General features: G+C 48.5%; 3 protein-coding genes across 6 annotated transcripts in view; 1 reads left to right on the plus strand and 2 right to left on the minus strand.

The window, feature by feature from the left end:
• Positions 1–1,301: 1,301 nt before the first annotated feature.
• Positions 1,302–13,073, plus strand: LOC130539418 (oxysterol-binding protein-related protein 1-like). Of its 4 annotated transcripts, none has more exons than XM_057057745.1 (29): positions 1,302–1,432; positions 1,620–1,775; positions 1,844–1,929; positions 2,014–2,088; positions 2,199–2,310; positions 2,395–2,480; positions 2,588–2,732; positions 2,805–2,872; positions 3,107–3,151; positions 3,348–3,421; positions 3,540–3,603; positions 3,684–3,785; positions 3,867–3,992; positions 4,071–4,149; positions 4,408–4,514; positions 6,951–7,119; positions 8,325–8,508; positions 9,670–9,745; positions 10,067–10,201; positions 10,287–10,384; positions 10,458–10,640; positions 10,713–10,820; positions 11,063–11,152; positions 11,270–11,396; positions 11,473–11,589; positions 11,676–11,799; positions 11,879–11,969; positions 12,083–12,103; positions 12,283–13,073. In XM_057057745.1, the coding sequence occupies exons 2-29, from the start codon at positions 1,652–1,654 to the stop codon at positions 12,383–12,385; spliced, it is 2,919 nt and encodes a 972-aa protein (XP_056913725.1). In that variant the 5' UTR covers positions 1,302–1,432; positions 1,620–1,651; the 3' UTR covers positions 12,386–13,073. The 4 variants fall into 4 exon arrangements, 3 of the variants coding, with proteins under 3 accessions (XP_056913725.1, XP_056913726.1, XP_056913727.1); XM_057057746.1 differs by having other exon boundaries at positions 3,867–3,983; XM_057057747.1 differs by lacking the exon at positions 12,083–12,103 and having other exon boundaries at positions 1,303–1,432.
• A 264-nt stretch (positions 13,074–13,337) lies between these two features.
• LOC130539421 (tetratricopeptide repeat protein 39C-like) lies at positions 13,338–18,401 on the minus strand. Its single transcript, XM_057057749.1, has 14 exons — positions 18,025–18,401; positions 17,207–17,255; positions 16,260–16,388; positions 16,067–16,181; positions 15,597–15,993; positions 15,263–15,431; positions 15,093–15,186; positions 14,907–15,014; positions 14,729–14,838; positions 14,533–14,656; positions 14,357–14,454; positions 14,175–14,279; positions 14,051–14,089; positions 13,338–13,815 (listed from the first exon to the last, which is right to left on the minus strand). Exons 1-14 carry the CDS (start codon positions 18,168–18,170, stop codon positions 13,726–13,728), a joined length of 1,773 nt encoding a protein of 590 aa, XP_056913729.1. The 5' UTR covers positions 18,171–18,401; the 3' UTR covers positions 13,338–13,725.
• Positions 18,402–18,858: 457 nt separating this feature from the next.
• The window catches only part of LOC130539416 (laminin subunit alpha-3-like), a 33,401-nt gene continuing 25,201 nt past the window's right edge, over positions 18,859–27,058 (minus strand). Inside the window, 24 exon segments of the mRNA XM_057057743.1 lie at positions 18,859–20,220; positions 20,301–20,420; positions 20,503–20,596; positions 20,703–20,857; positions 21,161–21,326; positions 21,399–21,557; positions 21,640–21,744; positions 21,747–21,819; positions 21,912–22,042; positions 23,705–23,825; positions 23,909–24,040; positions 24,117–24,247; positions 24,338–24,478; positions 24,555–24,660; positions 24,735–24,892; positions 24,970–25,065; positions 25,143–25,287; positions 25,410–25,537; positions 25,615–25,777; positions 25,875–26,023; positions 26,113–26,313; positions 26,402–26,553; positions 26,639–26,809; positions 26,890–27,006. Of these exon segments, the coding sequence (XP_056913723.1) occupies positions 20,078–20,220; positions 20,301–20,420; positions 20,503–20,596; positions 20,703–20,857; positions 21,161–21,326; positions 21,399–21,557; positions 21,640–21,744; positions 21,747–21,819; positions 21,912–22,042; positions 23,705–23,825; positions 23,909–24,040; positions 24,117–24,247; positions 24,338–24,478; positions 24,555–24,660; positions 24,735–24,892; positions 24,970–25,065; positions 25,143–25,287; positions 25,410–25,537; positions 25,615–25,777; positions 25,875–26,023; positions 26,113–26,313; positions 26,402–26,553; positions 26,639–26,809; positions 26,890–27,006 (3,257 nt within the window). The 3' untranslated portion in view covers positions 18,859–20,077.

The following is a 27,058-nucleotide window of genomic DNA, read 5'->3' on the forward strand; positions in this document are numbered from 1 at the left end:
AGCAATTATTTTAGAATAATTTCACCCCCATGAATATAAATGTGTTGTGAGCCGTGCACCAATCCGCCTGATCAACCCAGCGAGCAACGACGGCGCTTGAAAGCACCTCTGCAAAGCCGTGCACGTGTCTCAAAGTTAGAAATTTGAAGGGGAAGTTTCTCATTTCAACATTTTCTGATCAATGATGATTTCCACTTTTAAAACAAAACAAAAAAACATGCCTGATTTATTTCCACAAAACCTGTTGGTGGTCTTACAGGTCAGATGGAGGGTTTGGGCCCACGTATGGAAGTCAAAGGCAGATCGTTGCATGGTCTACCCGCGTGTAAACAGTTTATCGTATGAAGCACAGCAGCTAAAGCTCATGTTAGAAGAACATCTTGTATTATGGGTTTGCGTGTCTGTCACACATGCAGTTAAATGAGCTGCTCTGATTCAGGCTCTTTACCAGGAGGGAATAAAGCACACGTCTTTTTTCCTCTCTACCTTTCTCTCAGTCACGCTGTCTCGCTCCTCGCCTGTCCCTAAAACGTGCCTGTTGGGGATTCTATCTGGGTTTCTTTTTAAAGCAGTGGCCTCTCTTTGCCTCCATTATCTTGTAATTTGTGAGGGATTATGCTCTGGAGCACACGCGGTCCACCCTATTGCTTAAGAACTGTGACAGCTTACAGTAATTGCCATGCTAATTAGCAAGAACTAACCCAGGGAGCTTCTTTCACCCGCCAGACCTCAGCTGATGAATATGCTTTGATTAGTGCCCATGTTTCCATCCAGCCAAACGTTGTCTATTTTCATTTTCCACTGATAATGAACATGAAGATAAAGATGATGCTAAGAAAAAAAATGTTATTTTCACCTTGCTAATGCTAACATATGGAATCTATCTGGAACATGTTTTACCTCAATAGTAAAAGTACCTAGACAGAAGTCTTGTATTAGTGTCGATTCTTAAAAATAAATAAATAAAGACAAAAATGTCATCAGATTGCCTAAAACCTTCAAATAAATGTCATTAATGGATGATGTGTTGTGTGTCGAGCTTCTGATTCCTGAGAAAACTCAGCAGCAGTGACGCAGCAACCAAATAAATAAAATAGCTTCTTGTTGTCTCGATTGTGTTTTCTATTGTGTGCTTTTTTATAAGAAGCCAAATTCAACAAATAGGTGACCCCGCCTGATGCTATAAAGCCGTTTACATAACTACAATATTTACCATTTATATAAAGTTGTTTATTCAATTTAAAAACGGACTATTTTCAGTCGCACTCGGATCTGACTGACGGGTGCACCTGTTCACCTCGTCACGTGTCCGCGGACTAATACGATTGAGTTTCGGCTGTGAGAAGTCTGCGGCGTGCGTTCTGTTTTGACCAATTTTAAAGCAGAACAAATCTAAAGAACTCGAACTTTTAAGAGATAAAAGTCGCCACTTGTAAGTCTAAAGTTGCTGCCTCAATATTGATTAAAGCCTAATCGACCAAACAACAGTTTCTGACTTAGCGTTTGCACAAAGAAGCGTTATTGTTGGTTCTAAGCTGAAATTACCATTATTTCCGTCTGGAATTCGGTGTTTCACGTGTAAACTCTGACAGTCTCGTCTCTCCATGTCCTCCTCTTAGTTTGGAGCGTTGGTTATTGAGCCAGGGTGGTGATGGAGGAAGACACACCTGAGGACCAGCTCACCTTCAACGCTAAAGTGGGAAACCTCCCCCAAATCCAGAGTCTCCTCCAGCTGAGAGCCCAGCAGAGCATTTCTCTGAATGTCAACTGCAAATGTAAGTCAAAGCCCTCTGTTATTCTCTCATCCCCGTTGGCCCTCCGAGGACGCCCTGTTTGTCTTCAGCTCGGTCCACGGACGCTCTGGGGTGGACGCCCCTGCACCTGGCCTGCCACTGTGGACACAAGGATGTTGTGGAGGAGTTGCTGAAGGTAAGACGAGGACGCTGGGGCCCAACGCAGCCGGCCCCGTGGCCTCGTTGGAAAGACTCGATGGTTGTCTGGCCTTTCCTGCAGGCTGGCGCTGGTGTTAATGTGCAGGACAACGTGGGGGACACACCTCTGCACAAGGCAGCCCGTGCTGGCAGGAAGGTAATCTCCTCTATTCACCATCACCTCACACACATTTCCTTCAACGGTCATAATTAAAGGTGCAGTCTTTGTCACAGGCTTCTTTTAATCCTTTGCTTTGGCTCCTGAAGGAGATCGTCCTGTCGCTGCTGCGGTACGACGCCTCGTCCAGTATAATCAATGGAGCGGCCCAAATCCCCAAAGATGGGACTGAAGATGATGAAATCATTACAATGCTTGAGGGTACCAAATGATGAGTTTTCTCCCCCTTCGAGCACTGTCAGTTATTTGCCTTTGTTCCCTCCAAGCGTCTCTTTTTTGCTGCAGCTGCGGAGAGGAGAGAGATGAGGAGAAAGGAGGGGAAGCTTCTGGAAGCGGCCAGGGAAGGGGACATCTCCGCTCTCTCTAACATGGTCTGAGGACGTCTGTGCCACCCTTTCCCACCAAAAACCACACAGAAAAACACACTTTCTGCCTCACCTGCGCTGTTTTGTGTTGCTTGTTGTCTTGTTATCTGCAGCTCAATGAGAAAGAAGCTCCAAATCTGGAGTGCAGGGACTCTGTGGGGAATACTCCACTACACTGTGCAGCCTACAGGGGGCAGAAGCAATGCATCATAAAGCTGCTCCAGTCTGGAGCAGATCCTTGTATTAGAAACAACAACGGTAAATCGCCTGACCCTTAAACACTCGGAGGACTGTATTATGACTGGAGTAGACTGGATCCTTGTGCTGCAGGTCAGACAGCCACAGACCTGGTCCGTAGTGAGGAGCTGAGGCTGATCCTAGTGGCGTATCAGGCCAAAGTAAGGACGTATAATACATCATCGTTTCTATTTATCAGGTTGTCTTATTATTTAAGTCATCACGGGAATTACTAAAAATGATTGGATAAGCCCCAAGCATTATTTACAGGTGTATGTCTTTAGTTTGAAGGTAAGTCGCATCTTTGGTTTAAAAAAAAAAAGGTTTTCCAGGTTTTTTAGGTTTATTGTATTAGCCAGTGGATAAAATGTTGTATTTCCTCTTCCTCTGCGAAGGATCTGAAGAGAGGGGTGCAGAAGATTGAAGGTCCTCTCTGGAAGGTACCCAGATGCTGAAGTGCGTTCTGTCCACACTTGATTCCTCACCATATCAACAGAACCTTTTTGTTCCGCTCCGCTTTGGATTGGATGTCTGATATTCCTGGTTTCAGTCCTTCCACACACCGAATCTTTATCACATCTTCATTTCAGTTGTGTTTCTTTATTTGCTGAACATTTGTGTCTTTTTCTGCGACAGAGTTCGCGTTTTCTTGGGTGGCGTCGCCACTGGGTGGTGATTGAAGACGGAAGCGTGTCCTGGTACCACAGACAGTGAGCTAACCTACACATGTTAGCTAAACTCTTTAGGCAAAAGATTGGCCTCTTCACGAGCCTCCAATGATCTGACCGGATCGTGCCAGGTTCTCCGCCTGTTCTCTTGTGTTTCCAGGGCTGACGCCCAGGCTGGAGTTAGAAAACAGGGCTGCAAGTCTCTAACGCAGGCCTCCTGCATGGTAGGCAGCCGCGCTGTTCTACAGCCTTTCAATATAGCCTTTATTCACCTCTGTACTACAGTTTTGCTTTGTGCTTTCAGATCAAACCATGGGATCATTGCTTCTTCATGCTCCGGTGCTTTGATGACTCTGTGCTTTATTTTAAGGTGGCCTCAAGGACAAATTCATTGGCAACAAGAAAGGTGAGAGGAGCGTCACCTCTGGCTGATGCTTCTTTCTTCTTACTGACGTATTCGGCCTGAATGACGATCTCTCCCCTTTAGAAATGGTTGGATGCTTTTGAGGCACACTCCTCCTTTAGCACTCATCACTACACAGAGGAGAAGTTTACTGAGGCTGCAAACGGGGACGTCCTGAAGACAGCGAGGACTCTGACACATGTACTCCAGGTAAAACAAGCTGCAGACCCCCAGGGGAGATTTTTGTTGAGGTAGAATGCAGTCTTTGTAATCATCTTCTGTGCACAGGAAGCCAACCTTTTGCAGCAGAAACTGGAGAGCGAAGTGTCGGTTTTTGTATCAATGGTGAAGAACGAGGAGATCTGTGGTAGGACTCCTGTTTCTACCTGAGAGGAGCAGGATGAGTCAAAAATAACATCAGGGTTTTGGTTATTACAGATTATTTTGATTGTTAGCTTTAGCGTGGTCCAACCTAAAAGTGGTTCAAGCCCCTGAGCTGGAGAACCTCTTCCTTCCTGCTCTTCTCTGATTATTTTGTTTGGAAGTCACAGAGTAATGTGCAGTTTCGTTCAACGATCAGCAGATGGCGCTGAGTTCTGATCGCTCTGTTTTGGCCTCTCCACAGCCGTTTCTGCCCCCCTGTTACTAAAAGCCAAGGAAACCTGTAACCTGTCCAGTGAAACCTGTGCTGTCCTCCAACAGTGCCTGGAACAGCTGTCCAAACAAGAGGAGGTGGGTGAAGGTCTTCCTGCAACTGCACTTGTCATACTTCTAGAAGCTCCTGGTCATTTGACACAGTTGTTGTCTGTTGTCTGCCCTCCCCCTGGCAGAAAATCTCCTCCTGTTCTGTTACACCAGTGAGGTTCTAAGTTAATGTAGGTGTCCCAGTGCATGTGTGGTGTCCTTGAATGTGCAGGGGAACCATGTGATAATCACTCAGATATCTGTGGGAAGGACACGCAAGATCCGCTTTTATGCTTAGGTCTGCATTCATCTTGGAGATCAGCTCCACACACACACACACACACACAGACACACACACGCGCGCAGCAAGACTAGAATCCACCCTCTCTCAGGAAAGGCTGTGCACTGAGTGAGATAAGTGCAGCGCGGGCATATTCACAGACCTAGCTAGTAAAAACACGCTGGCAGCCACGGCAGGGAGCAGAGACGGTGTCGCCACTCACAACGCGTCTCCACTCAGGTACAGAGCAAAGATTTGTTCCTGCGTTTGTGTTGTGTTTTAGCTTTAGAGGCCGTCGGTGGACGTGGCTGCCTCCCTGTGTGCCGGAGATGTGCTGAAGTTTCCTCGAGCGTATTGTGCTTTTTGTTCTCGTGTTTTCTGTGTCCAAATTGTTCAATCTGAAGCTTTTGTACAGGTGAACGCGGTTTGCTCACAGGCTGAAGTCGTTTCTATAGATTTAAGTGCTTTAAAGTTTTTATTTGAACTTGGTAGTGTTTGCTGGTTACATCATTTGTAGCTCTGCGTCTCTTTCTGACCTTAACTCTGACTAATGTGGAAATTAAGCTTTAATATTGCTATAGAATCTAATCAGCTGGCCTGCGAATCAGCTGCCTATAATTCTGCATGAGGAGAGAAAGCAGTATGGCTTTTTACATGTTTACATAGCGCTGTGGGCACAGACCATATGGTGTGTGTATGTGGGGGGGGGGGCGGCAGCTGCTCTCCTGTGTCAGGGAATATTCCAGCATCATTATGGAGAAGCTCATCCCTCAAGTTCCACTGAAAGTCGTGGCCAGTAAATTTGTGTGTAAAACTAGCCAGCATGCTAAGATAGCACGCAGGACGTGTCACAGTCCACCTGACAATTCCAGCCTTTACTGTGCCCACATTTACTAACTGGATTATAATTTTACACTCTGCAGAGTTTGGCTGTATTAGACAGTATTAACTCTAATCCCACATTCATACTCTCCCACCGCTGACGCTCCTCTTTGCTGGCGATTACACACTTTGCAGTCGTTTAAATGCTCCGTAAATAAGATTTTTACAGCGTTTCCCTTCAGCAGAAGTGGAGCATCAGTCGTTCAGGCGCTGTGGTAGTTAAAGGGGAGACTCTTGCTGTCTGCAGCAGCCTCACGTGTCCTCGGGAAGATTGAGCTGCAGGTGGATGCTTCTGGACAGAGCCTCTCGTGGGTTGTGATGAAAACGGATTCGTTCATAAACCTTTGGCAGCCACACCTGTCAGGAAAACTAACGGAGGCACGGAAGCACAGATAAGGGAAGTGTCGCTCCGCGTTGCCACGATGGCCGGAGAAAAGCAGCGTCTGTTTTCACCACGAGGTTCTCGCCCACTAACAGCCATTTAATACATGAGCGAAGGGAGGAGGTCACACTGGCGCTCGATAAACCCAAATAAATGCTCTCTCCTCACAGATCCTCACATTGGATCTATTGCCTTTATCAGCTCGTGCTCCAGCTCGGATGGTTCTCCTTTTTATGTTTATTAGCTATAGATTGCTTCCTTAGGAGAGGAAACCAATCTTACGTAATTAAAGCTCTACCCTTTGGGGTGTTGACCAAAGAGAAGCTTTCCTCACAGACCCCAGCAGCAGTGGCTGCACACAAGCTCCGGCTGGGCTTAAAATAGCACAGTTTGCGCTCAGGCGAGAGGATGTATCGAGAGCGAGGGAGCTGGCTGGGTTACACAACAAAAGGCTTCTGTCCCTGGATGGGCTCTGGAGCCAAGTGCCTGCCACGGGCTCCCAAACGGCACTTTCTGCGGACAGTGACGGCGTTTCTCTTTCCCGAGCTGTTAAACTTATAGCTCAACTCGTAGCTTCCTCTATACGTCTGTCTGACACGCGTCATGTGTCGGCCTGTGTTCCCCTTCCACGTGTAGCCGGAGCACTTTCCACTGCTCCGAGGGTATTTGCACCATTATGAACCTCCAGCAGGAACGCTGATCTGGAGGAACGGCTCAAATGTCTCTGGAGGGACACTCAATCCTGGGCTACAGAGACTGTGGTGTTTGGTTCCGGGCTGGAGGGAACCAGATCCGCGTTCAGGTTCATAACAAAGAACTGTCATCTACACCTCAGACACAGCGTGTGGCAGAGCAGATCCTCCGTATCAATCAGAGTCGGGCCGGCAGCACTGGTTTCTACGCACGCAGTCGTCATCGCCACACTGTTGTCCTGTCGCAGGTGTGGAGTCTGAAGTTGGAGCAGGAGGTGGAGAAGAACAAAGCTCTGACGGAGGCCCTGCAGATCTTGGCTTCAGAGCAGCAGGAGCTGAAGGAGTCCATCCGTAGCAGCAGGAGGTCATCCGCCCCCAGTACGCTCACTGAAGAGGATTTCTATGATGCTCTGTCAGGTCAGCCCCCTGGACACCAAACATCTCGCTCCGTCTGAGGGGTAGCACCAGCTCAGGACCTTATTGATGCCCAGTTGGCCTTTATCGGCGATATTCATCTTATCATTTAGAATAAATATGCCTTTGCAAACAATCCAACCAACTCATTCAGCTCTTCCCCTCACTTTTACATCAACTTTGAGTCGTGACGTTACTGCCTGAAACCTCGTGAAACACGTTTCCTGCAGTTGCGTCAGGATTTCACGACTCTCCAGTCTTCTGTTGTCCCAAATTAACATTCATGTTGGCATCAAATTCGCATAGATTCTTAAAAAGAATGGAATACGTGATGAAGGGAGAAGGAAGAAAGGATTGTTTCATCCATTTCCTGCTTTATCTACTTGAAAATTCTTCCTTTATTGTTAGTGTCAGTAACGCATAATTAGTGGCTACATGAGCTCGTAAAACTCCGATTCCCGCTTCAGCGTGAGGTTTGCCTTCACTCATCCCTCGTTTTCAATTCCTGACGGTTAGAATTGATCAATTTTGTCGGACATTGACGCTCGTTTCACACATGTACAACTATTCATCTGTAACCACGTTAGGAGGAAGGTGACATTGGTTTGAAAATGAGAAGGTCGCAGCGTTTTTCCTCTTCTCTTGGGAAATACAAAGGAAATCTAGCTGGTCCTTTGGGAATTCCCACACAGCTGAAGGTAGATCAAAGTGTGGGTGTCCTGGGATTCCAGAGCTCCAGAGGGAAGGAAAGGCTTTGTCTCCTGAGTGACGAGAACAAACCAGCCTTGGGTCAAACGTCTGTGTGAAGATGGTGGAGGAAACGTTTGCAGGACCCTTTTTAAACGAGCTCTTCATGTCTAAACCCTGAGAAATAGTTCCCGTTTACAAACGGGCGATTCTGACCGAAGCGTGAGGCTGTATGGGCTCCACGGCACCAAGTGCTCGAACACGTCGCTGTTTCTGAGCTGCTTCTGGTGCGCGTGTGTCCCGCCTCTGTGGATGTGCTGGTACCTGTAGTCGGGGGCGGAGCAGCAAACAATGTTAAAGGAAATGAAGCCTCGGCGCGGCCTCTCATTGGAGCACGATTCTGCGGGGGGGGGGGGGCGTTCAGGAGTGACGCTGACTCCCAGAGTGGCTGAGCGGGGTTTGAGCTGCGGCCCGGCGTTCTCCACCTGACCCGCCGTCTGCCTTCTCTCGCTGCCCCACAGACTCCGAGTCGGAGCTCTCCGTGAGCGACTTCCTGTCCATCGCCAGTCAGTCCTTTGAAGAGGACGAGGGGAGAGAGTCCCCGCTTCTCTGCCATCCCAGCGCACTCAGGGCGCCCAGCAGAATGTCAGGGGAGGGTAACCATGGCAACCAACCAACCCAGCGCATCGGAGACGAGAAGCACAGGTGGGACACGCTCCAGATATGATGTCATGCTTGTTTGGGGTCTGACCGACGAAGGGACGTGTTTTGCCGAGTCATCACGGAATCGGCGAGATTTTGGCAGCTCTGATGAGACCTTCATGTGCAAACTGATAGGCCGGTAACCAGCAGAGGGGGTGTAATGGGATGCCACCTTTCCAGTCGCTTGTTGTTGGAGCGCTCCAGAATACCGCGGAGAATACCTTTGTTTTTCCGACCAAGGGGAAAACTCAGGAGGTTACAGGAAACGCAGCACGTGTTGTTTGTCAGCCGGTGGAATGTGACGATGCAGATGTGTTTTATCCATCTTGTAGTGAGGCATGAATCATTTACAGAGGCTGGCTTTGAGTTATTAGGAGGACAGGTCAGGCGCGTGTCTGCGTCTGCGCTGCTTAAAAATGAATGAGGAGGCGTTCCTGTAAAGGACCCGCGTCCTGTTGCCCGTGGACGGGGAACGGCACTTCCACCATCGTCCCCCGCACACGCCACAGGCGTTTACTCCCGGGTGGGTTTGGGTTTTTGGAACGAGCAGCATCGGCTTGTTCAAGTTTTGACCTCACGTGATCATTCATGAAATAAGGACGCTCCTCTCAATGAGCCTGACGTGCGTAGAAAGGATTAGAAATGGTCCGAGGTGACATCTCTAATGTTCCTGTCACTGTCCAGGGACTAAAATGGAAGCCAAACTAGTGTGGCCCCCCCTGGTGACTGAGCAAACCCGGCGTCTCCTCTGTTTATTTAGCTGAACCAACTGCCTTATTTCTGCGGCTGCATCTGCGCTGGGCTTTAAACAAGGACACCATCTGTCTGCTGGCAGCCTGAGCCAGGCTTCTTTTAGAAGGTGGTGGATTTTACCGCTGTTAGAATCAGACTGGAATGAATGCATTTGATCCTGTTAAAGCTCAACGATTGACCGGCGCCGGGTTACGTGGTTCTGTGTCTGCTGCTGCTTCTGCAGCCTCTCTGTTATCTCTGCTGTGGGAAGAACCTCGTTAGTCTTTGACCTTGAGGATTACAGCCGCTGTAAACTGGTTTTCTGAGGGGGAAAATGGTTTCCCTGTTGACGGTTTACAGGTTTTTTGAGGTTTTCTCTTTTGCGATGATGTAATCTTGTAATGTTCTTGCCCTCATCCCTGTACACCCCAGGACGTGCCTTCCTGCTCCCATGTTCTCCAGGAATGATGTCAGCATCTGGAGCATCCTGAAGAAGTGCATCGGCATGGTCGGAAACCTGCATCTATACACGCTATTACACATGGAGCACGACACAATACACACTTCCTGTTTAAGAGCTTCAGAGGAAACAACCTCAGCTCGGCTACAGACTGGAAAGAGTTCAATTAATCACATGTATAATGAGAACTCTTAATGAGTTCAAACATGACTGGTGATCCACACATACGTGGGAAAATTAATCAAGACTTTGGATTCCCAGCAGTCCCATTCACATAAATACACGGAAAGTTGCATCCGGCTCCTCTGACGATTAAATTGCTGCTGCTTAAATCCCACTCTCCTTTTTTCTGCCCTCCATCTTCTGCAGGAGTTGTCCAAGATCGCCATGCCTGTGATATTTAACGAACCGCTGAGTTTCCTGCAGAGGCTGTCGGAGTACATGGAGCACACGCACCTCATCCACCGGGCCAACACCACCACAGACTCCATCGAGAGGATGAAGGTGACGCACCTGTGCATCTGAAGGAGGACAGGTGTTTCCTGTTCATGATCGCCTGGTATGTGCTCATCCAACAACAACTCTCCAGTGTGTTGCAGCATTTGCTGTGTCCGCTGTGGCGTCGCAGTGGGAGAGGACTGGGAAACCATTCAACCCCTTACTGGGAGAGACCTTTGAGCTCATCAAGTGAGGGCTCAGAACACAGCAGCGCCTCACTACCTGCTCTTTACTGTGGAGTCAAACTTGTCCCCTATTGCAGAGAGGATTTGGGCTTCAGGTGGGTGTCGGAGCAGGTCAGCCATCACCCCCCCGTCAGTGCCTTCCAGGCTGAGGGCCTCAAGGAGGACTTTGTGTTCCACGGCTCCATTTACCCCAAACTCAAATTCTGGGGGAAGAGTATAGAAGCCGAGCCCAGGGGTGTGATCACGCTGGAGCTGCCCAAGTAAGTGCCTCTCCAGCCTGCCCCGTACCTGCTCTTTAATCCCCGGCTGACCCTTAACCTTGGGCTCCATAGGTACAACGAGGCCTACACCTGGACAAACCCCACATGCTGCGTGCACAATATCATCGTGGGCCAGCTTTGGATTGAGCAGTACGGCAACGTGGAAGTCATCAACCACAAGTAATGCAAATGCCTTTTTGCCATCCAATGGGTCTGTGAGCTCAGGCCTGGTTATCTTGCAGGCTTGTTTATCTCTGCTCTGCAGCGTGAGCGCAGATCTACTTTCAGAGTCAGCGTATTGATCAAGGGAGCAGAACTGGGACAGTTGTGGCTGGATGGGGAGCGGGATAATTAATGCCTGAAAGCTTGCTGGAGGGGAATAGTTAAAGAGAATTGGTAAACAGTCTGTCATTCTGTGGCAGGACCGGAGACAGATGCAACATTACCTTCAAACCCTGTGGCCTCTTTGGAAAGGAACTCCATAAAGTGGAGGGATACATCCTAGATAAGAGGTAGCGCTCTTTAAACCTTTAATTAGACACATTTCATTATTCGCCTGACATGAAAAGTGCCAGTTTTCCATCATATCTAATTCTAAATGCGACTCTTTGTTATCTACTCTGTCACAGCAAACAGAAGCTCTGTGCTATATACGGGAAATGGACGGAATGCCTGTACACAATAGATGCTGCTACCTTTGATGCCCATAAGAAGACGGATAAAAAGAGTTCAGAAGACAGAAAGACCAATAAACGGGTATCGTTCAATGTTGTTCGACCATGCGCGATCACTGGCGCTGTGACATACACGCGTGTGCATGTCTGTGGTGCAGAACAGTGTGGACGAGGAGCCAGAGGAGATGCCTCCACCTGATGCTGAAACAGTCCAGGTCATCCCAGGCAGTGAGCTCATCTGGAAGATCACACCTCGGCCGGAAAACTCAGCCAAGGTCTGACTGGCTGGTGAATGAGGCCAGAATAATGGGAGGGGTCCTGCTGCCGAGCCTTAAACTCTATTTTATCCTGTCTCTAACAGTTCTATGCATTCTCCACCTTTGCTATGCAATTAAATGCACTGGAGAAGAGTATGGAAGGCGTTATCCCCCCAACAGATAGTCGCCTCCGACCGGACATCCGCGCGCTGGAGAATGGAGACATAGGTACGTGGTATCGCTCTGATTTCAGCAGAATCTGAAACATGTTCTGAGTTGGTTCCTAAATGCACGGCCGCCTGTGTAGATTTAGCAAGTGCAGAGAAGAAAAGGCTGGAGGAAAAGCAGCGAATGGCCCGGAAAAATCGCTCCAAATCAACAGAGGAGTGGAAAACCAGGCAAGTGGACCAGTCCCGCCGTGTATCGCTCGCGCTTTGTTGACGGCGTTTTAATAGTCGCAGCCCTGTTGTCTTGTCTCCCACCTGCACGCGGCCCTCTGACACTTGATTAGGAATGCTGCTCTCGGATCAAGGTCTGCTCAAACCTCTGCTGTGTTCTGCTCGCTGTTCTTTATGTGAAGTTTTGCGCCCCCTTCAGGACACACTGTGTAATCGCAGCTGTGTGCTGTTGCAGTGATTCGGTTCTTTTGTTCATTAATCAATCTGCTATTAAGTTGCTTTTAACGCATCTGTGATTTTTAAATCTGTGCAGGTGGTTTCACCAAGGACCAAACCCTCACAACAAAGCTCAGGACTGGCTCTACTTGAAAGGCTACTGGGACCGGAACTTCACTCACCTGCCCGACATCTACTAGCACAGCCACTTGTAGCATTGTTGGGCTTCACCTGCTGTTTGTGTTTCGGCCCCTTCGGACACACAACTCCCTTCGTCTTATTGTTGCTGAAGGCTGTAGAACACTGGTCCAGTCAGGATAACCTCAAATATCTTAATTTCAATGATGTAGATGAACAAAAAAAAGCACAGAAATCTTTTTGACTTTATTCCTTGTAGTTGTTGATCATTTAGGCATGTGTTTGGAAATGTAGGCTATATGTACTAGAGATATTTCTATACTGGACTGTTTAATAGGCCACCTTGGTTCTGTAGTTGGTGCTGCTCATAGAAGATTGATTAGCTTCTGTGCAGACATGAAGCAGCATCTGACCAAGATCAGGGTGTTCCTATGTTTATGCTACACATGTTGTATCTCCTGAAAATCTAAACCTTAATGAGGCATCCTAAGGTCTGTCATATGTACTGTATTGATGCTTGTAGCACTGCACACAAATCTACCTGAGTCAGCAGCACTTTTGCTTCTAGAGCAGTAACACTAGGTCAGCCTTCAGCTGCTGTTGGGGTCTTGCTGTAGTTACAGCTACTGAGCTCCAGAGCATGTGTGTCACTGTATCTATAATGTAGGTAGTTCTGCTCATCTTCCTGTTTTGGTTGTCTTGGAATTTCTACTGTTTAAGTGAAGTTGTAATAAAGATGTCTTTCCTGCAGCTGTTGTGTGTGGGTCCACCTGATCCACCCCCCATGGGGTGGCTTGTCTTGGGGCCCTGGGCAGTTGGTGTCTTGCTTGGGGGGGGGGGGGCACACTGCTGTTGCCCTGTCTGCTTGCCCTTGCCCACACTGGGTCTTGAACCAAGAGCCTTGTGCTTGGCAGCCCAGCCCTTAACACACTGGGCCACCATCCTGTGGGATGATTTCTATTTAATCAAGCTCACATTCTCACACTTTCTTTGCTCAAACAAATATAAATAAACCCATTTTACAGCCAGAGCAAAACTGTGCACAAAGGTCACCAGCACTGATTTAAAACTGTTTTGTATCTTGAGAATAGTAAAGATAATTGTTAAAGTCGATAACGTGGAGATGTAAAAATGTCTGTTGGTCATTTTCCAGTTGATTTGTGAAACGTTTCCCAAAGTAAATCTCGACTCATCTAAAGAAACAGAGAACGCCAGGACCTCCAAACACTGACGTGTACAACAGTAGAAGCCTAAATCCTGATGTAAACATCCCCGTAACCTTAACGTAACTTCTCCCCATAAAACATTTGCATTATACACGTTAAAAACAACGTTATGTACGACGAGGAGGAAAATCCGTCGGGACGGCGTTGCTGCCTCGGAGGTGTTTTCCCAGGTAAAATCAGGGCTGAGCTCCGGCCTTAATGGAGGCCAGAGCTGAGTGGATGCGCACGTGGAGCCTGTTCTCAAAGTCGTAGCCAGCGTAGTCCTCCTGCATGATCCAGTTAAAAATGACAGAGATGGGCTTTAATAGTGGTTTCTCTCGGGCGGATCAATGCTGCCTGATCAGCTAACATCGGCTAGCTTCAGCTAGCTGCACCGTCAGCCTCACAGCTCCACGCTCAGGTGATACACCTTTACCTCTGCCAGCTCATGAAACTTGACTGACTTTAAAGGTGGAACCCTGAGCAGGCAGAGAACATCTAGGCATGTAAATGAGGGCCTACCTTGGCCTGGATCATCAGCGTTTTGCCCTTTCCTACAGACTGAAATGGAGGAAGAACAGTCAGGTCATGTGACATCTTAACCTGGGGGCTAACACACCAGGCAACACTCAAAAGCCAAACTTGCCTCTGGGTTGCTGACCAACACACAGCCCAGCTCATAGCAGGAGTACGGCTGCACGTAGGAGTTGCTCAGACGTCCCACCTCATCGCTGGCAGCCAGTTGAAAATACTGCGGAATTTTAAAGGGAACTAAATCAGTTCCAAATGTCAGAGTTGGGTTTTCCCCTCTTTGGGCCTCGTACCTACCTGAACGGCGTCTTTGACATTATGAAGACATTTGTTGATGGCACCGAGGAGGAGGTACTTCAGCCCAGCACAGGAAGCATCTTCCACCCCCTGCAGGGCTGCAAACGCACAAACACAAAATCACAGTTAACGACCCAAAAACCACAAACGGGCGAATGTGCCGGCGGCAGAGTTGCCTCGCGTCATCGCCTGCAGCGTCTCGGCGGAGCAGTTGGCCAGAGCCTTCCACAGGTACAGGATCTCGATCACCGACAGGACGCACAGGTCTTTGGTCAGGCTGCTGCTCCTCAGCTTCTCGGCCTGGCCAGACGTGCACCCGTGCGTGAGTTTCCTCTCACACCAACAAGCAAAGCTGCCCAGAAACACACTCACCCTCTTCATGGAGAACAGCTCGATCTGGTTGGTTCTGCGTTTGAAGAGTCGGAGAACGTCCTTGAAGACAGACACGGCGCCCTGCAGGTCACCTGTGGCCCCCTGACACACTGCACAACACATCCTACTGATTATCAGCTCATAAGGAACATGGACATAAACACGGGGCTCTGGCCACCTCCGGTTAAATAGGCGTAGTAACACTGGGACCAGCGGGACTCCCTCCTGAGTCTCTCAAAAGCTCTGAAGGCTCCTCTGTAGTCCAGCTCGATCATGCTGCACCAGCCTGCAACAGCAAGCAACATCAGACACTCATCCGGAGCTCTGCCCACTCAAAAATGTTGGGGGGCGGGGGGGACCTTACCTATTTCATACAAACACACGTGTTGGATCTCCCGCTGGTCAGAGGCCAGATTCAAGGCATCATGGAAGGAGGTCAAGGCACTACTGATCTGACACTGTGGACACACAGGGCTGATTCCAGGACGAGTCCACACAAACACAAAAACCAGGCTGATGTCGGGACATATTCACCTCAAGGCGTTGAACTCTGCCTTTAAAGAACCTAAAGAGGGAGGAGTTTGGATAAACGGCCTCTCTTTTTTGAAGAATGGACTTGGCCTCCTCCAGACCCCCCCGAGTGTCAGTGCCATCCAGAGCAAAGAACGGCTGCACTACCGTGTGGTACCACAAGAGGGCGAGTCTGTGGAGAGAGCAGCAGGCCATGTGGCTAAAACAGCAAGTTCACACGTTCATTGACTAGAAAAGGTAACTGGAGACTATTCCCCGCCGGGACCCCGTATCGTTATAACAGATTAGATGATGTTTTAGCCAGAAAACAGATGCACGTACTCACTCCCATACTCACGTAGCTAAGGGAGCCTTCATGTCCTTACTTTCACTGGCGCACGTGAGCGCCGACAGGCCCTGAAGGCGGTCGCCAGGGAAGCCCAGCAGGTTGACGATCTTCAGCAGGTGCGGCGGGACCATGGAGATGCAGAGGTGGAAGAGGCCGTACCCGAAGCTGACCGAACCTTTCAGCCGATCCAGGGCCTCTGGGCTGACCGGGTCCGCTTTCTGGGATGGGCTCCGCCCGGGCGACGGGGAGCGGCTCTGCCGGGACCGGTCGAAGGACGCGGACCGGGACGGAGACGGCTGCCCGGACGCCCTTATCCTGCTGCCCTCCTGGAGGTGTGTGATGTCGCTGTAACACTTGTTGTACATCTTCCAGGCTTTGCGGAGGGTCCAGCCTCCTTTGATGTAAGCTGCGAGGGAGGAGAGGTCATTGGGTCGCGTCCTTCGGCGCCACGCGACAACAGAGCGGCGGCGGTTTCTTACATGACAGCTCCTGTTTGATGAAAGACAACACCGCCAGGTAAACCTGACAGTCTGCAATGATGATCTGCCGCTGCAGCCGGTCCAGCGCCGCCGCCCCCGACCTGTGCGCGTCCCCCTGACCGCCGGAACAACACGCAACACGTGACAACCTGACAGCACGTTGAATCCTCCCGCATGCGTGTAAATGACTCACACTCCTCTTGATCTTGTTCTTTAGTGTTTTCAACACACCGGCGTTTTCAGCCTCGCACAGTTTCTCCGTGGCTTTGAGGTCCTCGGAGGCCATCTGCATCTTCTCCTCCTCGAACGTCATCATGGCGTTCTGCAAAGGAAAGAAACAAAACTCTCAAGTACACAAAAACTGATGAAGTCTAAATGGGTTTCAGACATCTGGAAAATGTAACTTTGAATTCATCTCTATGTAAATATTGACCTTGCTCCATTCCCTTTACATTCAATATATGACAGTTCTGACTTATATTCTATTCTATATATATAGTTTCCTTTTGGTATTATTATGATTATTGGTATTAGTGATAGATACAGAGAACGAAATGTTGTTTGCATTAACATTAATGTCTCAAATGAGGAATGCATCGTTAGGAAGGAATTAAACACAAAACAAATCAAATAAAGCTGACATCAACCCAGATGGGAAAGATGAAATTAGATCTCCGAAACGGCTTTTGAATCGTTCCTTCGTCCAGCTCAATATAAAGATCAACTCGTTAAACTGCAGCAGCGAGGCCGTTAGCATCTGAGCAGCGCTTTCACAAATCACATTCAGCTCTTTATCCAAGTAGAAACACCTTTAATGTGACGGAGGAAGGGCGGATTTGTTTATCGCTGAATCTGATTTATTGGATTATTTCCCCCGATCAAGCAAGAGCTCACATTTAATGGAAGAGCGGCGAATAAAAAGGGTTATTAAAGCTGAATTACAACACCTCCCTAGATGACCTCAGAAGGAGGCACCACGCGTCACCCAAGAGGAGACAAACAACTTCCTCAACCTACTTCCTGTTACTGTAAAAGTCCTTGTTTAGAGCTGCTGGGTAAGCTAGCAAGACTTCCATCTGCAACAACAAACACATAAGACAGAACTCCGACCAGAACTCCAGTTTTTCCTCCCAGACTCACCAGAAAACTGACAAAACTGGCCCCGAAACTCATCAGAGGGCTGTGGTTCCTGAAAGAGAGCACAGCGGCGCGTCAGCAAGGGCCGAATCGAACAAACAAGCAAATCAGGAAGAGAAAAATGCCCCAGACCTGTTGGTGCACGGAACACTGAAGCCATTCATGGCAAAGGCATTAATGCAAAATGAGGGCTGAGGTTAACCCATCCAAACATCATCAAACCACTTTTTTCCTTTTGCTTCCACTGCAATTAGTGGTGAATTGACATTTAAGCTGTCAGCAGGGGTCAGGACACATATGCTCTCCCTTCTGTGATGTGATGTTGGGCTTCAAACTCCTCCTGGAGCGCATTAATCACCATTAATGATGGAGCCAGTGGGCATTTCAACACAAGGATCAGAATGGATGATGGAGTCCTGTTCTCTGATCAGATCCAGAACAGGTGCAGCCCGTCAGCGTGTTTGTGTTGGAACGGAATGGACCCAAACCGGCTCCAGAAGCAGGGCGACGGGAAGAGTCACATTTCTCAGCCTTTCGGCCAGGCTTACCCGACATGTTCTGAGGTGAGCGCCTACATGCTGGGGGCATTCTACCAAGTTCCACCCGGCTTGTGACTCGATCATATGGTTCTGCAGCGCGGACGGATGTTGGTGGTGTGGGGATTCTTCGCACATGTTGGGGGGGGGGGGGGGCTCCATTATTGGACATGCGCTGGTTGACAGTTGTAGCCGTTACGCTTACCAAAATGTTTAATAAAGAATATATGCATTTTATGGATGTCAACATGGAGACAATTGAATGCCAAGTCTGAATAAACGTACCTGTATGTCCGGAACAGCTCGTCGCTCTCCCTGAATCCATTGTTGAGCAGCATATTGATCCCTTCAAGGGCCAACTCTGCGTCGTTGATGGGCTCCGTCTTTGCCTCCTCCTGGCTCCCCGGCGCAGTGTCGGCTGGGGCCGCCATTGAGACACCCTACACCGCAGGCGAGGGGGGGACGGGGGGTGGGGGGCGTGCGGAGCGTGAAGCTACTTTACTCAAATGCACAAGCGTCGCGGCCTGTGACGCAGTTTTTTGCAGCAAACGCGGCCATGTTCACCACATTCTGTCAGCCTGCTAATGAACGCTCCCTGCTCGGGTTCGGCCGCTGCTCCGTGTGCTGCCGCCCGCCTGCCGGTGTTTATGTTCCTGCGACTGACTGGACACACACCGGAAACGCGGAGCACTTCGAGGCATCGGAATTTTTAATTCTCCTTCTTTATGTTGTAAACATCTCGGTAAAAACACTGTTTCTAATGTGTGGAAGGTACTGAAAATAGTATTGTAAGGGAGTTCACTGGTATAATTCTAGGTGTTAGTACATGCGATAAGGTTTGAGACGGGAAGGCGTTTCCGCGGGACAGGTTGGTGTAATCTCCTATCTTCACATAGATCGTGAAGGCAACACCAAAGTGGGCGTGGTTATTGTGCGGAAGGGCGCCTGCATTAAAAGATGTCTTAAAAGAAGCTTTTCCTTTATAATTTAAACTATTTCTCTCCATCTCAGCACACAACTTCGAGATATTTTCACCACATAAACCGATTTCTGTGCCAAATTAGGGAAATATATTTTATATTTAAGGATAGAAATAGTTAATTGTAGTGCAAGTGAAGGTCAGGTCCATAAAATTATTTTTAATTAAGCAGAAAACGTTTTTAAACATTCTAACAAATAAAGTACTAGAAATTATATGTTCAAAAAGATTGCTTATTACAGTTCTTGTATTTTACAAAGGATGTACATTTGGTTTTGCTGATTATAAATCAACAAATTCAACAGCGCCACACACATCAAAATGCACATCTTGATTTATACTTTATATTTATAAAAAACTGAGTTACCACTGATGACAGAACTTAATATGGCACTGATGCTGCAAGAGTTCATGAAGAAACAGCCAAAGAGATTATAAAATAACAGGTGATCGCAGGAATGCAGCTCCAGTCGTCATGCATCTTTGTTCATCCATATGCACACAAAAGTAAACACTGGCAGTGAGTTTCATACACATAAATGTTCAAAATTAACAATAATGTGGACAAAATGGTCCCAAACATGACTGATTCAAGATGAGAGCTTTGTTTTCTCACCTTAAATGCAATAACCTCTCTGTTCTAATGAACTGCCCCCAACAACAATAAATCTGAAAACATCTCATCAAATATTCAATAGATGAGAAAAAGGAAATAAACCATGAAAACCAGCAATTAGGCCCAGATGTGTTTGTCGGCTAAAGTCTATATTTAGATGCTGGCGAGTGGATTCTGAACTGAACCGTGTGGTTTTACAGGGTTTAATAACTGTCCTAGAAACATCTGATTCCAGCAAGAAATAAAGAAAAAAACAACATGAATAAAGAAATAAAGCAGATAGAAAAATCAAAGGTTGATTCCATTAAAGCACCAAAACAGAAGGCAACTATATTTTTAAAGTGCCAGGCTGCTCACGGTGCAGCCACGATCAGTCACAAACACGTTCAGTAGCAGTTAGAAATATGAACACACACACACACACACACACACACACGCACACACCCCTCCCTCAGGTAGTAGGAATCTAGTTGGCTTATTCACTTTTTAATAGAAACCTTCAAAATGAATTTATTACAAAATAAATACAGAAATGTATAACTGAAGAAGAAATTGCATCAACCTAGAAGATGCTGCCCATATTTACATCTACCCCCCCCCCCCCCACACACACACACACCACACACACACACAGTCACACTCACACACCCCATGATATATACATCCTTACACGCCCTGCGTCTCCAGGAACAGATTGCACGTGGTCGTTGGTGGTCCCGAAGCTTGTTTGCTGCCGGCCCGGCTCAGCCTGGACACTCTTTGAGGTTGACCGGACCGAAGACGGCCGGCGGCCTCTCGAACGAGACGGGCTCACCGTTGACGCTCATGTCCTGGATGCAGCCAACGAAGGAAGCTGTGACAGGCGGCGTCTGTCGGCCCAGCATCTCTGCACACAGACACATTTGTGGTGACTTTTAGCAGTTCTATTCTTTATATGAGCATTTTGGGTGAACAGGTTCTCCTCACCAGGAATGCCACCCACATACAGGGAGCTTTTGGTCAAAGTTGGGGCCGACGATGGTGGGCCGATCTTATAATTGTCTACTGTATCCACGTGGAGCTGGACAACATTCTTCCTCTTGATTACTGTTCAAAAGCAGCGCAGAAATTATTATATTTGCGGCCGTTTCTGAACGACGGCGGTCCCGGAACATCACCTGAAACTTACCTGATATTTTGTGAAACGTTCCATCGCATAAAGAAGCTTTTGGTTTCACCGTAACCATAAACTCTCCTTTGCCGTTGTTCACCAGAGCCACGACCTGAAAGTCCAACCATGTTTTCAGGGATTCTCAGCTTTTAAGGACATCAGATTATGCCACCGACCAGCGTGGGAGCAGCTGTTTTTGTTAAAAGCTGAAGTCTCACCTCTCCTCTCAGCATGTAAACGCTGAGATAATGGCCCGTCCCACCTCCGGACGGGCTCCTGCTGGAGTCACCCACATGTAGGAGGAGACCAGTTGGACTCCGAGGGCGAATGCTGAAGAGCAGCTCAAACGTGGAGCCCAGAACAAAGGAGCCATCTGAAACAGAACCAGAGGCGGCGTGGGCGTTGGCAGCTTGTAAGTGTCTGACTCTCAACTAATGAGCAGACAACAATAACAACATGCCAAGGAGGCTTCAGGGGGTTTTAGGCAAAGAAAACCCTCCATTCTGGTGTCCTTGTAGTAGTAACTAATTACTGGTTAAAGGGGCACCTTTCATTAATTACTTGGTGGCTTTAGTCGCATGATTTAATAATCTGCTATTATAAAGAGACATTTCAGGTGCCTGGATTCAGGTGATCATTCCGGACTTTAAGATGTGCGTGATCATTCCGTACTCACTGATGACAACGTGCGCTCTGCTCCCAGCAAAATAAGCCCCCTTCAGCGTCTGCCCCTCCCAGCACGGGCCGGCTCCCCGGTTGGTGGTGGGATTGGTCATCGCCGCACCGTTCATTTTGAAGTTCCGAATGCAGCCGGGCACGCTTTGCTTTGGAAGGGCCTTTGACTGAAAATGAGAGCCGAACATTTTCAGGTTGTTCGTCATTTTCTAGGTGTGGCAGCTTTGTGTGTAAATGACCTTCAGCTCCTTGTGGAAAGCCTCAGGTGCGCTCCCCAGGTACACAGGTGAGACAAAGTGCTGCATGGATGCCAGCTCAGCGTTTGTCAGCTGACCATCCTGAGCTCTGATTCCATCCACAACCAGTCGAAACTTCTTCCTCTCCAAACTGAACATGACCTACAGGTCAGCCACAATAGACACAAAAAAGCAACAGTGTTTTAAAGTAAATTCAAGGAGAGCAGATTAAGTTTCCACTGACCGTGTGCCATTTTCCATCGTTGTACTTCTCCCTGTTGAAGATTTCTTTCTCTTTGCCTACAGACAGCCTGATCCTGCCTTTGGACATGTATAAAGCGAGGTGAGCGCGCCCCCTCTGGTAGTAGCGAAGAAGAGCAGGCCCTCAGCAGCTCGAGTCCTGACATCCAGAGAAATTTGTGGCCTGGAATAAATAATGATGATGATTAAATCATATCATTTAGAGTCTGACGTAACAGAGTAAGTGACCCAGGAAGGGTGCAGAGCGCAGCTCACCTGGGCTGCAGAACCTGCAGAGGAAGACTGAAGCTCAGGCTGCTGACAGACCCATACGTGCGATAAGCATGTTCAGCCATGGCTGGGGACACACAGGGGGACATTTCATCCATCCCCTGCATCAAGACATCCTGAAACAACACAGAAATGGACACACGCCATCACCAAATATGGATTATCTGAACCATCTTATGGAATCAACACTCTTGTTTTTAGAATTCCATTGAGAAAACATCTAAAATGTGTTTTATTCATAAAATTATTTTAAAATAGTACAACATGTGTCTGATTACATGTCTTTTATTTTATTTTTTTACAAATTGCCATCACTGATGTCCCCCCCCCCCCCCCATCTGATCCATGGATCCATTTTTGCCATCAGAGAAAAGCAGCAAAGCTCTTCGGTCATGCAGCCAGACTGTTAGATAACATCCCAGCAGACACAGAGTTTATTGATGAGCTCCGCTCACACATGCAGGTTGCTCATGTGACCTGGGTTATTGTCGTTAGTCACACATGTGCAGATTTCAGAGGTGAACTTGTGACAGAAGATGATTAATCATGAAGGCACAGACATGGTTCACGTGTTCAGCACACACTGGTGCCACGGCACCGATTCTCAGAGGACCTGCAGGTGTTTCCACCGATTCCTGGACTTGTTTGAACTTGTGACGCAGACAGAATTCATCATTCAGGTAATGTGACGTGTCCGCCAGGCGTGATGAGGCCTCCTCCAGTCAGAGGCCTGATGTTAGATGAATAATGGAGGGCATGCAGAGTCTGGAGGGATTTAACAGTCACGCTTTTGAGAGGACACAGCTGACGGTGGCTGTGGAGTCACATGATCACAGCAAATTAGGCACAATCTATTCTTAGAAGGCAAAAGCCTGATGAAAGTTGTGTCAGCTTCTGCTGCCACCGTCTCTCTGCAGCCCCAGCTTCCATTGACACTCCCTAAATTCTTTACTTTGCTATTTAAAGATTAAAAACCACCTTTTGCTGTGTTATTAACCCCCCCCACCAAAAAAAAAAAAAATCCAGATGCAGACCTTGATGTTTACTGAGTTTATTGTCATGATTTTACCTGGATTTCAAGGCTTTTTGTGTGAAATCATGAGCGTTCAGGTGGGATGACAGTGAGTTAGAGGGCGTGCTTGTGAACGACCGTTAGTAAGTGATTGATTACTGGGTTACATGAAAGAAGAGACAATGAGGATTATTCACAATTTCAGTGACTGTTTAAATACACAGACAGATACATTTAACCTTTAAATGTCTGGACTAGTGGTAAATGTTCATGCAACTTGTTTTTATTAAGGTACAGTGCAGATGAATGTGCACGTGCTTTCGAGCTACAGAGCATTGAGGTGCAAGCTGCCGGATTTTCACGTCAATATTAAATTCTTGTCAGCATCGGCAGGTCTTTGTCCTCCTTCTTCTTCATCTCTGGAAATAAGGCAGCAAAATATAACGTACGTATGTGAACAAGGACACACTGTTAATCAAACAGGTTAGAAACACGACTTCCTGGGAGCAATAAGTCATCGACTCGGCCCAGAAAACAGGCTATAACTGGTTGAACTCGAGTAAAGTCTGGTTTTTATTCTCATCTTCTCGTCATGGACAGCCTGTTTGGAAGCTAACATGTCCGTGTATTAAATGCGACCTGTAATTTAATCAGAGGTTGTTGAATGATGCGGCGTTGGGAGCTCAGCCTGTTGGGGTTCAATTATGTGGGAAACGACCAAAATGACCTGGCACCGGAGACGCGAGCGCAGACACGTTCAACAAACCTTTTTAGCGCCGCGGTCCCTCATGAGCTGAGCCGGGCTGTCTGCAGCACACACGTCCAGCAGCACGTCTCCAGAGGACATGAAGGTGCTGAAGTCCTCAGCCTTGTACAGGTTGTCAGGCCTGTCAGACAGGAGGAGGATGAAGACGCCGTGGTTGCAGCATTTTCCAGACGATCCCCAGCCGACAGGGCGGGAAGCACTTACCGCCTCGTGTAGAGGTTGGACATGCAGCCCTGGAACTGGTTCCTTCCCAGAAACAGGAGGCCACCGGTGTCAGGGACGGACGTTCCGCTCTCCTCCTGACCTTTATCTTCGTCATCGACGAGCAGCTCAATCCTGTTTGGAAGATTCCTCACGGCGTTAGCCTCGTCGGCTCTGCTAGATGTTTGGAATGTGTTCTTTTTAAACATACCTTCCAGCCCTCCTAGTCACAGTCAGGTAATGCCACTGGCCGTCGTTGTACTGCTTGTTTGATTTCCACATTTTGTCATTGAAGTGGAGAACCACGTGGCCATTTTCCAATCGTAGATTCATCCCGTTAGCCTGACGCAGAGAAGAGCCAAACACATTTCAAACCCCAGTGCCGATGTCTGTCACGTGGCACCACCTTCCAAGGCAAACATGAGTCCCCACCGGCTGCTTGTCCTGCAGGAGCAGACCCCGGCTCTGCGTGCTCTTGAATCCCAGGGATACGGTGACATCTTTGTCCAGGCCGAGGCCTTTGAGGCCGGCCGACAGGGAGCTCTGGAGGTTGAACTCTGCTTTCCGGACCACCTGAGCGGCAGAAACATTCCTCTGTCAGCACCTGATGTGGTCCAGCTACGATGTGAATATCAGGAAAGTACCATACCAGGGACTGTTCGGGACAGCCTTTACTGACGCCCACTTGCTCAGTGACATCAACGTTCTTTAGATTAGTCAAGCATCCTTTGAATGGCCGCACGGTAATGTTGTCTCTGCAGGAGGCAGCCAGACCGCGTCAGCAAATGGGACTCAAACTACATAGAGGCCGAGGAAAATGAAGGGCTACCTCGTCCTCAGGTCTTCTGGGATACCGCCAATATAGGATTCATTAAAGTCATCGTTGTTGTACGTCGCTTGGGCTGAGGCGACTTCTTTACTGGCTACCCGGACCGTAAATTTTCCCGTGGATGCACTGATGATCAGGACCTCCACCCAGTCTTCCTTCTGAGGGAAAGATAAGAAAAGGTGACCTTCATTTAAAAATGGAACGAGGGAAACTGAGCAAAAACACAGACTCTTACTGGGAAGATCTTCTGGTCACTGGTGGCTGGTGTGTCCAGCAGATTACTGCGGATGAACACGATGCCCTTCTCCACACTCACGGTGAAGTAATAGTCCTACGGTGAGACGGAAGAAAAGCCTTCAAACTCTGGCAAACGCACAAAAGGGATTCGGAGAGTGGCAGGTGGTTCACCTCACTGCCGAGGTACAGGATCAGGCCGTTTTCTGAACGAAACTTGAGCGCCATGCTGATGACCAGGACCGGATTCCTTTTTTTAAGAAGCACTTTGCTGTATCCGGTTCCCTCGTAGTAGTTGGACGTCACTGGAGCCACATATCTGGAGATGAGGGAGAAAGAAGTGGAAAACATGTGAGACCTGTTTCTGTTCCCATTTAGACGACCTCATCACGGCCCGATCCAGCAGCTGGCGTAGGAACTCTGCTGGTATCGTCCAGCCACCTTTTGCAAGGAGTCTGCAAGTTGATCTTGTCCTTGGCTCGGAAGTTGTACAGACTGACGGCTTTGTCGTTAATGGAGTAGAACTCGATGCAGCCCTCGTACATGGGGTAATTGAGAGAAGCTGGAGGCTGAGGAGGAGGAAGAGAAGGGCATTAACTCTGCAGCCAGCTCAGCGGGGTCCCTTTCTGCATTAGGACCTGCTTACAGTGAAGTTGGCAGGGTAGCCTCCCACGTAGAAGACAACGTCACTAGGACTGAGATCCAGGAGGTTCTTGCTCCCCTCGCCTTGCTTGCGGCCCTCGATGGGTGGGATGGTCTTGCCAGAGGTGATGTCTTTGGTGAGGGTCATCTGGGCATCCTGATAGATTCTATATTTGTATGTGGGGGGAAAAAAAGTTAGATCGATCTACCTGAGCACATGAATAATAAGAGAACAATAAAAAGATGCTGCAGGTTTGAGCTCACCTGTTCAGGTCCACCCTGTCGAACCTGGCGGGCTCGGATGGAGACGAGATGATGGAACTCGTCTCTATCTCATACTCCTGTCCATCCAGCTTGTACACGCCGTACAGCACGTTATTCCTCACCATCATGCCGAGGTAGTTCTTGGAGGACTGTGAGACACCGTTGATTAAAACATTCGAACCAGTTCACTTGATCTGGAAGTGTGTGTGTGTGTGGTGTGTGTGTGTGTGTGTCTTACGTCTCTGCTGCCGAGGTACAAGACAAACATGTTGGCACTGCCCTGGTTCTGCCTGCGGCGGCGGCGGCGGCTCCCGTCCCCCCTGCCTTCGGGCCTCTGCAGCGACAGCGACATGGACGTGTATGCCTTCAGGTCCTCCAGATCTTTGGGCGGATGCAGCTCCACGTGACCCGCGCCGCTGAACTTCATCGGGATGGAAATCTGGCAACAGAGTGGAGAAATCAGAGAAGGATGAGGACGAGAGGGTTGCCAGGCAGCCGGACAGGTGCCCCTGAGAGCGGGACCTCACCCTGTTAGCAGCATCTCGGGCTTGTTCAATGAGCTCCTTTATCTTCTTGATGTTTCCAGTTATGTTGTTAATCTGGGAGAACTGTGAGGTCAAGTTCTCCACCTCGGAGATCTTATCGTTCAGAGTGGGAATGCTTTTTAACAGGTCCTTGACTGCAAACAGGAGCGGCAGAAGTAAGCATGGAATCAAAGGGTTTATAAGGTAACACGGGTGTTAGAAAGAACTCCTAAATCTCACTGGACTGGTCCACATCAGTCAGGGCGTTGTTCAGGTTGCCGTCACCAGGAGCCACACTGATTTTGTCCAGTTCCTTTTTGATGGCGTCGAGTCTGTCCATGGTGTCACTGGCTGTCCCGTTGGCTGAAGCCGCCTTCCTCTTGGCTTCATCGAGCATATCTCTGATGTCATCTTCATCGAAGAACGACCGAGAGGAAGCGTGAGCTAAAAATATGTCCACGCACATTTAGCAAGAGGAGCTAATCCATTACCTCTACTGATGTTGTTCAGCTGCTTCTGAGCATCCTCCAGGTTCTTCTGCAGGGCTTTCTTCTTCTTGTCAGCATCGATCAGGCGCTTATTTAGATTTCTGATGTCACTTGCAGCTTCTATTGAAGAACAAAAAGGAGTTAGTGACAGTTAGCTTTCCAGCTACATTAG

This window comes from Takifugu flavidus, chromosome 15, assembly GCF_003711565.1.
Source record: "Takifugu flavidus isolate HTHZ2018 chromosome 15, ASM371156v2, whole genome shotgun sequence".
Taxonomy (NCBI): domain Eukaryota; kingdom Metazoa; phylum Chordata; class Actinopteri; order Tetraodontiformes; family Tetraodontidae; genus Takifugu; species Takifugu flavidus.